At 35.4% G+C, this 14,746-nt stretch overlaps 2 protein-coding genes across 2 annotated transcripts in view; both read left to right on the top strand.

Moving 5' to 3' along the window:
- mfsd2ab (MFSD2 lysolipid transporter A, lysophospholipid b) overlaps positions 1-10,210 on the top strand; it is a 30,788-nt gene extending 20,578 nt beyond the window's left edge. The window contains exons 10-14 of the mRNA XM_059349963.1: positions 3,682-3,765; positions 3,944-4,056; positions 5,335-5,478; positions 7,293-7,469; positions 8,259-10,210. Of these exons, the coding sequence (XP_059205946.1) occupies positions 3,682-3,765; positions 3,944-4,056; positions 5,335-5,478; positions 7,293-7,469; positions 8,259-8,313 (573 nt within the window). The 3' untranslated portion in view covers positions 8,314-10,210. The remainder of the gene's footprint in view (positions 1-3,681; positions 3,766-3,943; positions 4,057-5,334; positions 5,479-7,292; positions 7,470-8,258) is intronic.
- Positions 10,211-12,766: 2,556 nt separating this feature from the next.
- LOC131985380 (SOSS complex subunit C-like) lies at positions 12,767-13,480 on the top strand. Its single transcript, XM_059350450.1, has one exon. The coding sequence runs from the start codon at positions 12,984-12,986 to the stop codon at positions 13,281-13,283; it is 300 nt and encodes a 99-aa protein (XP_059206433.1). The 5' UTR covers positions 12,767-12,983; the 3' UTR covers positions 13,284-13,480.
- Positions 13,481-14,746: the final 1,266 nt, after the last annotated feature.

The raw sequence follows: 14,746 nt of genomic DNA, 5'->3' as shown, positions 1-14,746 counted from the left end.
AAAGAAAGACATTAAGTGACCAAAAAGACTAAAACACATTAACACATGAACACTTTAACACAGTGGAGACAGAGCTGACTTCCAAAATGATTTGGCGACCCCCAGAAATCATCTCGCGACCCCAATTGGGGTCCCGACCCCAAGGTTGAGAATAGCTGATATAAGGAGTCAATCTCGAGCCCATTTCTGCCAGTAAAATAAAAATATAAGATGAAGACTCATCATTAAAAACAACTGTTTGTAAATCTAACTTTCTTAAAATAATGACTTAATAACTTACTATTTCAAAATGAAATCACTTTTTTTTAGAAAGTTTCTAATTATTTGAGATACTGAGAAGAATATAAGCAACTTTCTCAAAATAATGAGAAGAAAAATAAGCAATGAGAAGCTTTTCATTATTTAACATAATGAGAAACTTTCTCAATGCAAACAAAAACCCCACTCATAAGTTTCTGATTACATTTATTTACAGGATCTTTTTCTTTTTTTTTACACATTGACTTCACTCTGACAGTAAAGGTCAAATGTAATGAAACTCTGTGTGAGAGAAATACAGAAAGACTCTTGTTTGTAACATTTTTTTCTAACATGAGGCACGTTGCAGAGAACATGCTGTACGCTACATTGGTTCACAGCAAATTAACTAATTTTCAAGGGCTGGACAGTGTTTTTGTTAGAAGAGTCGCCCTGTTGTGCTCCTCGCTTTCGTTTGGCTGGAAAACAATGAGGTCAGCTGTGAAAAACGTGCTTCAGTTGTTCTTTATGAGGTCTGTTTAATAGCCGTATTAACTGATGATTATGTATGAGGAGGCTGATAAGGCTGATAGAGGAGAGGGTGGTGTCTGCAGGGAAGTGGCGAAATGAAACTTTATAGTGTGAAACCACATCAAATGGCTTTAAAAACCACAAGAAAAGGGGAGAAAATACTGTTGTTATCTCTAACTTAAAAAACTTTAAAAAGGCAGAGAGCCCTCAAAGCACTATTTGACTGTTTTTCAATAAAATTGATTCCCCCAGCTCAGTTTCTACATCTTTTTTTAATTATTATTTTAAAACAAATCACAACTGACATCTACTGTATACCGGTGAAATATCAGAAATGTATGAAAAAATTATAATACACACCCCTTCAAATAGAGGTTTACTAGATCTTTTGATCTTAGATTTTGACAACTTTTCACAACTTAAACTTGCCTTTTAAATGAATGGAAGTTGTCCACATCTTACACGAGGACGCTTGCGGGTAAAATCGACAAAATATTTTATCAGAAGTGCCTTTCGTTTAGACGGTGACAGCGTTTTTGGGGCTTAAAAATGCAAAAATCTGAAACCACCTTCCAAAGTGGAAAAGTTAAATCCGCTCAGAAAACTCTGATCTGATCTGCTCACGTCACGTATGTGTTTACGTCACATACATGCTCCAGTACAGGAAATAAACAAACGTGGGATTATTTCCATGCGTGGGACCTTCAAGCTGCTCTGGCAGCTCTAATAAACTTACAGGAGTCTTTCCACCAAATGTCCAGGATATGTACAGATAGTATTAGTGAACAGAGAAGGATCTGGAATTACCTCCATCACATTCTGGATGCAGCGATTGGTGGGAGGAGCCAGACGGCTGTGAACGAGACCTGGGAGATCTAGTGATGGTGGAGAACTTTGTGGAAGGAGGAGTAATGGCAACAAAAAGACACAAAATGACAAAAAAAAAAAAGACAAATTGACCAAAAAAGACACAAATTGACCAGAAAAAGACAGAAACTGACAAAAAAAAAGACACAAATTGACCAAAAAAGATGCAAAATAACCAAAAAAAGACACAAAATTACTGAAAATGAAAAATGAAAAATGAAAATGACCAAAAAAGATGCAGAATGGCCAAAAAAAGATGCAAAATGGCCAAAGAAAGACAAAAATTGACCACAAATAGACAAAAATTGACCACCAAAAGACACAAATTGACCAAAAAAAGACACAAAATGACCAAAAATACACAAATTGACCAAAAAAAGACAAAAATTGACCACAAAAAGACACTAAATCGCCAAAATCAGCCAGACGGCTTTGGACGAGACCTGGGAGATCTAGTGATGGTGGAGAACTTTGTGGAAGGAGTAGCTGATGAAAATGTGTGGCGTGAAAACTTCTGCATGCCCAAAGATGCTCTTATGGCTTTAAGTGATGCCGCCTGGCTGCAGACAATCCAATTTAAAACACTTTTGCGTCACCGTATGCAGCAGATTTCCTCCTGAAAACGCTCGTCTAAACGAGGAATAAAAAGTGAAGACGTGACGCCACTTTTGCGTCTTCTGTTCAGACCGTCATCATGTAGCCAAACGTAGCCTGTGACTCATTTCAAGTGCACACACACTGCTGATGCGACAAAAATTTAAAAACAAAACAGAAAAAGGGAAGGAAATGAAATTGTAAAGTGTCAAAGCAGTGAGACTGGGGTGATGTGTGGGTGCTAACCACAAGAATAGGTGGGAAAATACTGTTGCACCATTGTTGTTATCTCTACCTTAGTCAAACATGGAGGGGTTAGAGCCCCCTGCCCTCTCTCAGCTCACAGGATGACCCCTGTGGAATCCTGCATCACATTCAGCTCAGATGTGTTTTGTGAAGAGTTTTCTTCCATCTCCATGTTGTGTTTGTCGGATATAAGAGGTCAAATGTGCTTCTACATCACCGCGTTTCAAGTCGCGTCAAAACACAAACGGAAGCGACTTTTACTGCGTTACTGTTATGTAATGAGGCACAGAGCGTCTTCCCATGTTGTGTCTGTTAAACCAGCTGTTCTCAACCTTGGGGTCGGGACCCCAGTTGGGGTCGTGAGATGATTTCTGGGGGTCGCCAAATCATTTTGGAAATCAGCTCTGTCTCCACTGTGTTAATGTGTTCATGTGTTAATGTGTTTTAGTCTTTTTGGTCATTTTGTGTCTTTTTTTTAATCATTTTGTGTCTTTTTTTGTGTCTTTTTTGAACATTTTGTGGTCAATTTGTGTCATTTTGTGTCTTTTTTGGTCATTTTGCGTCTTTTTTATCATTTTGTGGTCAATTTGTGTCTTGTTTGGTCATTTTGTTTCCTTTTTTTGGTCATTTTGTGTCTTTTTTGGTCATTTTGTGTCTTTTTGGTCACTTTGTTTCCTTTTTTTGGTCATTTTGTGTCTTTTTTTGGTCAATTTGTGTCTTTTTTTAGTCATTTTGTGTCTTTTTTGGTCATTTTGTGTCTTCTTTTGATAATTTTCTGGTCAATTTGTGTCTTTTTTTGGTCATTTTGTTTCTTTTTGGGGTCATTTTGTGTCTTTTTTTAGTCATTTTGTGTCTTTCTTGGTAATTTTGTTTCTTTTTGGGGTCAATTTGTGTCATTTTGTCTATTTTTTTGTCATTTGTCTTTTTTGGTCATTTTGTCTCTTTTTTTGTGTCTTTTTGTGGTCATTTTGTTTCTTTTTTGGGTGATCTGAACTGTGCGTGTGAGATTGTGTTCAGTGAGCGGGGGTCGTGGACAACATGGACGTTAAATTGGGGGTCGCGACTCAAAAAGGTTGAGAACTACTGTGTTAAACTACATTAACCTCTAATAGAGGGCCTTGTGTGGAATTCACTGTGAGTTTTGTGTGTGTCAAAATGAAACCGGCTGGTTAACCAGACTTTAAATATTGTTTTTCCCTCCTCCAGCTCTCCGCTACGCTGGCCATCCCCTTCTGGCAGTGGTTTCTGACTCGCTTTGGGAAAAAGACGGCGGTTTACGTTGGCACCTTGGTAAGGCCGCAGTCACGTCCAGACACCACTTCTAAACCGTAGCAAGCCTCTCAGACTGACAGGAATTAAGTGATATTCTAGGAGTTGTATGCGCTCCAGAACCATTAAGAGACTTGTTTTAGGAAGTGAATCTGTGACTGACAGCTGAAGTGGTCTAATGTGTTTCTGTTCTTTCCAGTCTGTGGTTCCCTTCATGATCCTGGTGGTGTGTGTGAAGAGTAACCTGATCGTCACCTACATTGTGTCCTTCGCTGCCGGAGTAGGACTGGCCACAGCTTTCCTGCTGCCCTGGTGAGAGTTATACACATTATTTTCTGTGTGGCATTAGGTAACGCTTCGCAGTAGCCATCCTAATGAGGAAGTGACTTAAACTTCAACTGTGTTCTTTCTAATGACCAGCAAGTCAGTGCACAAAGGAGTCTGGTTGTATAGATGTCTATGAGAAAATTACCCTACTTCTCACCAAGGTTATAATAGTTTTGGATTTTTCATTAGTTTTAGTTTTAATTTCGTTGTGAATTTTTGTTTTCAAATTCAGTTAGTTTTAGTTAGTTTTTAGAGTGAGTTTGCTATTTTAGTTTGGTTTTTATTTTTTTTAAATGCTTCGTTTTAGTTTAGTTTTTATTAGTTTTAGTTTTTTTGTAATGGATATGTGCCTTTATTTCCTTTGGTTTATCATCTCAGCCCCAATAAGGTTATTAACTCTTACAGTTCTGGGTGTTTTGTATTTTGGTTCTAGTGTAAACATCCCAGTCTCAGTAAACATATTTACCATGTGTTGCATGTTCAAATAAATACACTGAATTATGAATGAAAAAAGTTGACAAAGACGAAAACTAAGGACATTTTCACTATAATTTTAGTTAGTTTTAGTTAGTTTTGTAACCACACAATACAGTTTCAGTTAGTTATCGTTTTTTTAAAAACTCTTGTTTTTATTTTTATTTCAGTTAACAAAAATGTTTTTTCAATTTTAGATTTTGTTAGTTTTCGTTAACTATAATAACCTTGGTTCTCACTTGATTTATAACCTCAGAAAACGTTTCCCTAATGAGTTTATTGGGTAACGCTTTATATTAAGGTCCTTGTAATAACCATTAATTAACAAGTAATAAGGCATTGTTCTCGCTTTAGATCCCTTTAGCTGCAAAAAGCATAGTTAACTGTTAACAAGTGCATAGTTAACTTATAATAGATGAGCAATAAAGTATATTTTAATATCAATAAGCAAACAAAAGATTAATAAAGGCATGGCAAAGACATAATGGGTGGGTTATGGGTGTTTGTAATGCTGTTATGAAGAATTATAAGATACTCATGAGGCTTTTATTAATGTTCTTATTATACATCTCTTATAGCCTGCTATTAGCTGTATTATAATGCCATTATTAACACTTATATAGGCTTATAAACACACAGTAATGTTAATAAGCATCTTGTAAGGACTTACAAGGGCCTTATTACTTGTTAATTAATGGTTATTATAAGGACCTTAATATCTAGCGTTACCTGGCATTTTTTTAATGATTTTTATGTGACTCTAACGTTCCTGTTTTTTTTTTTTCTCAGGTCTATGCTTCCTGATGTTGTCGACGATTTCCAAGTGCAGAACCCAGACTCCACCGGCCACGAGGCGCTCTTCTACTCCTTCTACGTCTTCTTCACCAAGTTCGCCTCTGGAGTCTCCCTCGGCATCTCCACCCTCAGCTTAGAGTAAGTATTCGCTTAAACATGCTAGCGGTGTGCAATATCGTATCGTTCACGATAATATCGGTATATTTTTTTATGGTTAAAAAAAATACATATCGTGATATTGGCAACGTTCCTACTTCTTGATGTAGTGGTTAAAGTTGTTTTAATCACAAAAAGCTACTTACTCCCTGTAGCTAAACACATGCAGCTTTCAAAATAAGAGCACAGTGTGTTGACAGAATCCACCACAGAACTTACAAGAAGACTGTCAAAATAAGATGCCTTAAATAAAACATACAAGAACCTTTGTTCTCCTTTACAAAATGTCATTAAAAAAACCCTAAACGGTTATTTTTTATTATTTGCTCATACTCTAGAGTCAAGAGTAAATTTTTTTTTATTTGGCAACTATTGAGATTTACACTTCACACTACATTTCAGATTTTTATTTATTTATACAGACTAAAAAAATCATATTTTCTAAATCTTTTTAAGTATTTGGTAATATCGTGAAGAATATCGTTGTCGCAAAAATAGCCTGAAATATCGTGATATTCTTTTAGGGCCATATCGCCCAGCCCTAAAACACGCACGCACATGACCCATATAGTGAGTCATTGAAAACCTTTTTGTAGGTGCTTTCATTAGGTTTATATCCAATGTGCCGAGACACAATAAAAAACTAAATCTAAGTCTAAATGAGGCTAAGCCAAATCTCCCAGTCTCCAAATCCTACATCAAAGAGAGGAATTCCTTTTGCTTTTATTAGATTAAGTACAGTAAGGTGTGTGTGTGTGTGTGTGTGTGTGTATGCACCACATGACAGACTTTACAGCAGAGTTGTAGACTTTGATCAGCGTTTTGGTGGGAATTTCGCCCTCACATCAAGATCTTGGCTTCACTAAAAATGGATTATCATAGGTGTGTGCCTCAACAACATTAACACATAAGAACCTATGGTGACACCCATGTAACAAACACTTTAAATCTTCTAGAATCTCCCATATTCAGCTTTATGCTAGACATTAACTCATTAAATCCCTAAGCGACACATACTGCGTCACTGGAAACAGAAATGTGTAAAAGTAGCTAATTTTAAAAAGCTTATTATTTGTTACGAGGCTCAGTTTAAACCAATTTAATAATTCTAATCCATTAATAGTTGTGTCCTGTGTTGCATTTAACTTGTTCTGACCATATTTCCTGAACAAATTAAAGTCACAATTTTGATATATGGTTATGGAGATGCAAAATAAAAAGGCAAAATTGTGTCTCTGTAAGCAGAAAATGTGTCTAGTTTTTTTCTATTTTACAATAAAAAATATCATAAACATAAATACCATAAACGCCCATTGTAACATACACTACTGGTCAAAAGTTTTAGAACACACCAACTTTTCCAGAATTTAATTGAAAATGATGCAGTTTAATGTCTCAGTGTACTCTGAAATTAATGCACATTTGCAACATTTAAAATTCTTTATTGAGCATGATAGTGTTTTGAAAGTAAAAAAAAGATTCAAAATCACATTTTATGTTGGACTAAAGGACTAAAAAAAGACACAAAATGAAAAAAAAAAAGACCAAAAGACACAAAATGACTTAAAAAAGACAAAAAATGATATGTCAAAAATATGTCACATCACAGATTTTTGACATTTAGGGGTAGTATTTTTTTTTTTTTAAACATCAAAAATGTGTTCTATGTGGTCCACTTATAGAACACATCCTTTAAGAATAACTGGCTCTGGGTTCTTGTGGGTTAACGAGGGTCAATGCACAGATGTGAAGCACCTTACAGTGTAATAATAATAATCCTGTGGTTTCTTCTTCAGTTTTGCAGGCTATATCAGTCGAGGCTGCTCTCAACCAGAGGAAGTGCACATAACGTTGAAAGTGCTGGTCTCAGCCGCCCCCGTACTTCTCATCATAATCGGCCTGTGCATATTGTACTCGTATCCAATCAATGAGGAGAGGAGGCAAGGAAACCGCAAACTGCTGCAGGAACAGAGGTGAGGAACTGAAATGACTTTTATGTGTTTATAGATAGACAGACAGACAGACAGACAGACAGACAGACAGACAGTACAGGCCAAAAGTTTGGACACACCTTCTCATTCAATGCGTTTCCTTTATTTTCATGACTATTGACATTGTAAATTCATCAAAACTATTAATGAACACATGTGGAATTATGTACTAATTAAGTGTGAAATAACTGAAAACATGTCTATTACTATATTCTAGTAAGCAAAGGAAACTTTTTTTGTTAAGTACATAATTCCATATGTGTTCATTCATAGTTTTGATGCCTTCAGTGAGAATCTACAATGTCAATAGTCATGAAAATAAAGGAAACGCATTGAATGAGAAGGTGTGTCCAAACTTTTGGCCTGTACTGTATTTTATTTATCCCAAGCTGGGAAATTACAGTGTAGCAGCAGCATTACACACAGAGACAATGACAACACAATTAAATAAAAAGAACAACCTAGGCATACTTCAAGCAATAAAATATAAAAATACAATAAAAATACAATAAAAATAAATTGTCTAAAGAAGGAGTATGTATTAAGGAGTAGAATAGAATTCCAGTGCAGAATAAATATGAATATACAGTATAAAAATGTTGGTGCTATGAAACAAATAAGGTGCAATGAACAGTGTGCATAAAAAACACAAAGTGCATAGACAGTATGTAATGAACTAGACTATTATTTGTTATTGTATTTTGTTTGTGTCAGTGAAGGGGGGAAAAAAACTCCAACTGAAAATACTTTTTTTTTTTTACTTTGTTGCAGGGAAAACGAGGCAGATTCAGAAACGGACTCGACAGAACTAGCCGCCATGGTGTAGCACGTTTTAGAAACCCACGGACCAATCGGGTGACCGATGGCATGTTGCACTTGACAGGACCGACATTACCGGGACCTGTCGGATTATACAGACACTGCCTTGTCCAATCACACTGCTGCTGTTCCCCGTCTGCAAAACTTGATCGACTTATTCGTGTGGAGGCTTCAGCCACGCTGAGGCCTTCCTATAAACATCCTGCCTTCCGCTTTGTGACATTTTCCCAGCATGCAATTCACTCTCTCTCTCCTTTTGTTCAGTCAGAAACTCAAAAGCCTTACTTTTTTGTATAAAATACTACTTTTGAGTACTTTTTTGAGCTTTTTTTTTATTTTTTAAAGTAAGCCTTTGTCGTTTGAAATTGCACAAAACCATGAAATGTGATGGGAGCATATTTATATAGTCAGTGCTGCCATTCTTGGTGCTACAGTTTCCACCCTTGTACATAGCACATGGAGCATTAATGACCTTGAACACTGCGCTAAACACAACTGTGTAGTTCTGAGATGTGAACATCTTGAGAAACTTGAACAATAAACGCCTTAATATCAGCCCCGTTTAGGGGTTTAGGAATTAAAAACTGACAAACTGACACTTAAGTCAGTCCTTGCTCCTGAGTCATAGACTTGGTTTGTATTTTGAACGTGTTTAAATGTCTTTTTTGTAAATTTTCAGTTAATCCTCATAGTTTACTAAAAGCATTCGGCCAGTTCGTCTCATTCCCATCCCAAGTTTTCCTTTTAAAGAATCCATCATAATGTGATATTAACTAGTGGCCGGACAGCAACAAGAGCTTGTTTTAGTTCCCCACATTAGTAATAAAAACCACTACAATACTAAAAACAGTTAGTTTGCAAAAACATTATCTTATCTACTGAAGACAGGAAAGGCTATTCATTTTTTCTAAATGTTTTCATTTCCTTCGTACGGAGCAAAACTGACTACAGCCGGTGCTGATTTAACCGTATCATTATTTAAATATTTATTAGTTTTGATTTTACATGTTGTTTTTCATGTTGAATTCATGTTTGCTGGAAAAAAACAGGCTTCTTGCAGTATTTAAATATATTTAAGGCCTGTGAGTGTCCAAATGAATTAGAAGTTTAATAAAAAAAATGAGGCGGAGAAGGAGAAGGAGTCCAGTTTTAAAACATTAACACGCCTTTTAATGCATGTTGCCATGGCTACCATCTTTCTCTGAATGCATTCAAAAAAGGGAAGCACATAGTGGTTTAAAAAAGAAGACAGGGGAGGGAACTTGTGTGTTTTTTGAATGTTTATTGTCTTTGTATATATGTATGTATGTGTGTGTATTGAAGGAACAACCAGAATGCTTTGTGATCATCTCAATCCCTGTCATGAAAAAGGTGGATTGACATATTTCGTATCCATTGATATGGAATTGTGTACATACAGTATCATATGTTATACATACTGTTACATCTTCAGCATGTTGTTTCTGACAACAATCTGTTGTCGATGTGAAAAATGTTCATGTTTCATTCACTTGTAGGTTTCTTTTTCCTCTCTAGAGTTCCCTCAGATCTCTAGTCGAGGATACTTTACATGCCAACACGGTGCCATTTTCACCCAATAACCCTGTAATAGTTGTACATCCTGTAAATCTCATCCAGTTTTATATTGTTTTTTTTTCTTTTATGGATCTGTCGGTGAACATGACTCTTGAGGCTGTAGCCAAATGTGTGAGCTTTAATCCCACAGAAGCCTTGTGAACATGCCTCTTGTGCATATGTATATATTGTATGTAAACATGTAAATATCTTTGATATTTGTGGCTGTGAAATGAACCTATGTACACTGTACTGTAGTTATTTAAGAAAAAAAGTTGAGGTTGAAAAAGATATTGTTAATAAATACTAATTGATAAGTGTACTGTGAATGAGCTGTCAACATTTCTTTACTTGAAGCAACAAATACAAGGAAAATATATGGTAACTCTTTATAATAAGGTCCTTAATAACCATTAATTAACAAGTAATAAGGCATTGTTCTCGCTTTAGATCCGCTAGTTGCAAAAAGCATAGTTAACTTATAATAGATGAGCAATAAAGTATATTTTGATATCAATAAGCAAACAAAATAAGATTAATAAAGGCAAAATAAAGGCAAAGACATAATGGGTGGGTCATGGGTGTTTATAATGCCCTTATTAACACTTATATAAGCTTATAAACACACAATAATGTTAATAAGCATCTTGTAAGGACTTACAAGGGCCTTATTACTTGTTAATTAATGGTTATTACAAGGACCTTATAATAAAGCGTTACCATTTTTTTTTTTTAATGTCCGTACACTCATATCACACATGCATCATGTGGCTATTTAGTCATAACCCAAAGCCTACTGAAGAGATGATATTTCAGCAGATAAATACAGTTAGTTTCAAAACTATCCCCAAATGCACTTGGAGCAATCTTTGAGAACAGTCAATGAGCTGGTTCAAAAACAACATAAAAGTCCAATTAAAGAGCAACAAAGGGGGCTAACACTGCTTTAAAAAATCTGCAAAATAATGGGAAAAAAATACTCAGTTGTTGCAACATTAATCACTCATACGCTGAATTAAGTGGAGACAGTATAAGTTAATTGTATTTACTACATACAGCCTTTTTCTACACACAGCGCATTTATTGTGGTCCACTACTGCCATCTAGTGTCCGTGTTTAGTCCCAAGTTTATGAAATATTGCTTGTGTGGTTAATCAAACGTCTACCTATTCATTGTTTGTTGCACTTATAGACACTTTTCATGAAAAATATTTCAGAAAAAAGTGCTATTTTATTTTTTCCTGACTAATTTGACCTTAATTTGATCATATTACATCCATAGTGTCTCTGTAATAATATGCTGTAATATTTAGATTCTGGCGCTTCATATTGTGTCATTGTGTCTTCACAAAACATTTTTTGTTGATTTTTTAAAACATAATTAACATAAAAATAATCGCGTTTTTACTACTTTATTTCGATGACTGCACAAAGGAAGTGTTCTTGAAAATCGTCACCCTGTTAAAATAATTTTAAATTTTGCAGGAAACACAAAAAAGTGTAACATGCAAAAGTGTAACATGTGACATTTATTGATCATTTCACTCAAAAAGGATGTAACAAAGGATGGCTATTGGCATAGTAATAACACTGTGTGTAAATGATGTAACTTAAGAGAAATAAATGACTTAGGCACTTTTTTAAAACATGCCTTTGTGACTTAATCAAGATATGGTAACACTTTATTTTGAGGGTGTCTACATAAGAGTGACACAAGCTTGTCAGAAACATGACATGACATGTATCATGAGCATTAATGTTACTTCAAAGTGTCATTAATGTTCATGACACATTCCATGTCATGTTTATGACACGCTCATGCCACTCTTATGTAGACACTTTAGAGTAAAGTGTTACCAATATTAATGTCAACAATAAAACACTGATAAACTAAACTGATAACTAAACAATCTCCCTCTAGCTCTTCTTTGCTGGGTTCTTATCTGATGCCTATGAATGTGGCAAATTCTCAAAGAAGTGATGATCTTAAAGGGGTGAAATCACATGATCTGATCAACTGAGGATGTAGGAGATTTTACCATAGGTGGCCGGCGTCATGAGGAGATGATTTAGGCAAAAAACAATAACAATTTTGACAAAAAAAATGACTTAGGCGATTATTTTGTGTTTCATATTTTTATTGATGTGTATACAAAAAAACCAGAGGGACATACCTACATCAGGGTACATTGGTGTCGACATTAAACATGTTGTACACACCCTTAGATTTAAATTGTATGATTTTAAGAACAAACAACAGTCACACAAAACGAAAACAAATAGACTATACAGTATTTAGATATTTAGACAGTCTGTATAAAATGAATAAACTGACCACATAAACAACAGATAAAATACATAAATAATAATAAAAGAGAGAGGGGAAAGAGGAAATAAAATAAAAAAATATATATATATATAAATAAATATATATATAAAAAAATATATATAAAATAAAAAATAAATAAATAAATAAAAAGGGACAAAGAAAAGGAAAGAAAGGAGTGTGTGTGTGTTTGTGTGTGTGTGTGTGGGGGGGGGGGGGGGGGTACAAAACACAAAACGAAACCAAATAGACTATACAGTATTTAGATATTTAGACAGTCTGTATAAAATCAATAAACTGACCACATAAACAACATATAAAATACATAAATAATAATAAAAGAGAGAAGGGAAAGAGGAGGAAAAAAAAAAAAACATATATATATATATATATATATATATATATTTTTTTTTTTATATATATATATATATTTTTTTTTACTTCCTCCTATATATATATATATATAGGAGGACCTATATATATATATATATGGTAGGCGATTATTTTAACAGTGTGACGAAATGTGAATAAAAGTTTGTGAGAACGCTTTTATTTTGAAAGACGAACACGCAAGCCGGAAGTGTTTACATGTTGTTAGCCTTAAGCAGCTAGCAGCTAGCAGCTAATTCTGGCTGCCCTTTGCTCCATGTTTGCAATTATCACAAAGAAATTGAACCGAAGTCAGCTGGAAAAAAAGCACATAACGTTCAAAGCATTCTCAGTTATTTGCTTCATGGACGAACAGTGAAACTGTTACTTTTCTCCTTCGAGCTGTCATGGCCGCTAACCCTGCAGGACCTGCAGGCTTCCAGAACAAGACACGTGTGGCCATCCTGGTGGAGCTGGACAAGGAGAAGAGGAGGCTGATGAGCGGCCCCGGAGCCAGCGTCCCCCTGTCGGCCAGACCCAGCCTGAAGGAGGCGCGGGACAGCGCGGAGCAGCAGCACATCGCGGCCCAGCAGAAGGCCGCCCTGCAGCACGCTCACGGCCACTCCTCCGGCTTCTTCATCACCCAGGACTCGGCGTTTGGGAACCTCATCCTCCCGGTGCTGCCCCGGCTGGAGCCCGACCTCTGACTCTCCTCCTCCCGGTGCTGCCCCGGCTGGAGCCCGACCTCTGACTCTCCTCCTCCCGACAAACACTGACCAGTGCCCCGGGCCGGGCGGACACTCACTCACATCACCTCACATGCAAATGATACTTTATTTTTTCGTAATTCATCCAGACAAGTTGACTGGGAGAATAAAATATGATATTTGAACGCAACCAGTGTTGATCTTTTAGCAGCAGGGGGTTAGTTAGTTAGTTAGTTAGATGGATGGATGGATGGATGGATGGATAGATAGAAATATAGATAGATACATAGGCATAGTCTACAAGACAATAAAACTGTACTAAAATGTCAATATTAAACAACTTTTCAGGTACTGTTTGATGTAGTTTTAATTGTTACCTTTTTATTCCTGCATAAAAAATAAATGTGGAGCAACTCAAAGGCCAATATGGTGCCAAGATAGATAGATAGATAGATAATAATAATAATAATAATAATAATAATAATAATGCATTTTATTTATAGGCGCCTTTCAGGACTCTCAAGGTCACCTTACAATAAACAATTAAAAACAAAACAATAGTAATAAAACAGCAATGGCAGTAATAATAAACAACAATGAAACAATTACAAATTAGAACAATAAAGACAACAATGACAGTAATAATAAACAACACTGTAATAATAAACAACACTGAAACAGTACAGAGAAAAATTGTAATTTAAAAATGATGAATATATTAGGGATAGGCTAGTCTAAACAGGTGTGTTTTGAGATAGATAGATAGATAGATAGATAGATAGATAGATCAGATTAATATTCAGTTCAGACCTGTATTGTTACACAAGAGTAAATTATTTTCCCCCAAAGGAAAAAATAGAAAATAGATAGATAGATAGATAGATAGATAGATAGATAGATAGATAGATAGATAGATAGATAGATAGATAGATAGATAGATTCCCCAGCAAAATCATTACATTTCAGGCAACATGATGGTCACCTATGATGTATTTAAAGTGTAATAACATATTAATAACATGCTAATTGCTATAGTCAATGCTTTTCTATGGGGTGTGATGAAGGAGAGAGAAATGTAATATAGAGGAGGGGAAAGCATTTGCTATCTGAAAGCTGGACAGGAGAAAGAAAGCACAGAAAGCAACAGTTTACATAACACTATCAGTGGAATGTGTCCTGAATATTTTCATTTTATGTTACTTTACTTCTACTCCACTACATCTCAGAGGTGCATATTGTACTTTTTACTCCACTACTCCTATCTGGTAGCTTCAGTAATTTGTCACATTACAGTTTTTCATCATAGACTGTATATGCATTGACTATATCTTTATACAGTCCGTTTTTCATCCCCTTCCTGTACAGTAAAAACCATGTATTTCTAGATGTGTTGGATTTAAATTGTTGTGAAAAACTGAAGGATCAAGTGTTGAGAAAATGATCTTACTTCTTAAGTTAAATAA

Source organism: Centropristis striata, chromosome 14, assembly GCF_030273125.1.
Source record: "Centropristis striata isolate RG_2023a ecotype Rhode Island chromosome 14, C.striata_1.0, whole genome shotgun sequence".
Classification (NCBI taxonomy): Eukaryota; Metazoa; Chordata; class Actinopteri; order Perciformes; family Serranidae; genus Centropristis; species Centropristis striata.
Note: the sequence above shows the minus strand (reverse complement) of the source record. Positions and strands in the feature narration are given on the sequence as shown.

Bases quoted from the DNA above. Each gene is read 5' to 3' on its own strand.
- LOC131985380 (XM_059350450.1), top strand. From the start codon at position 12,984: ATGGCCGCTAACCCTGCAGGACCTGCAGGCTTCCAGAACAAGACACGT.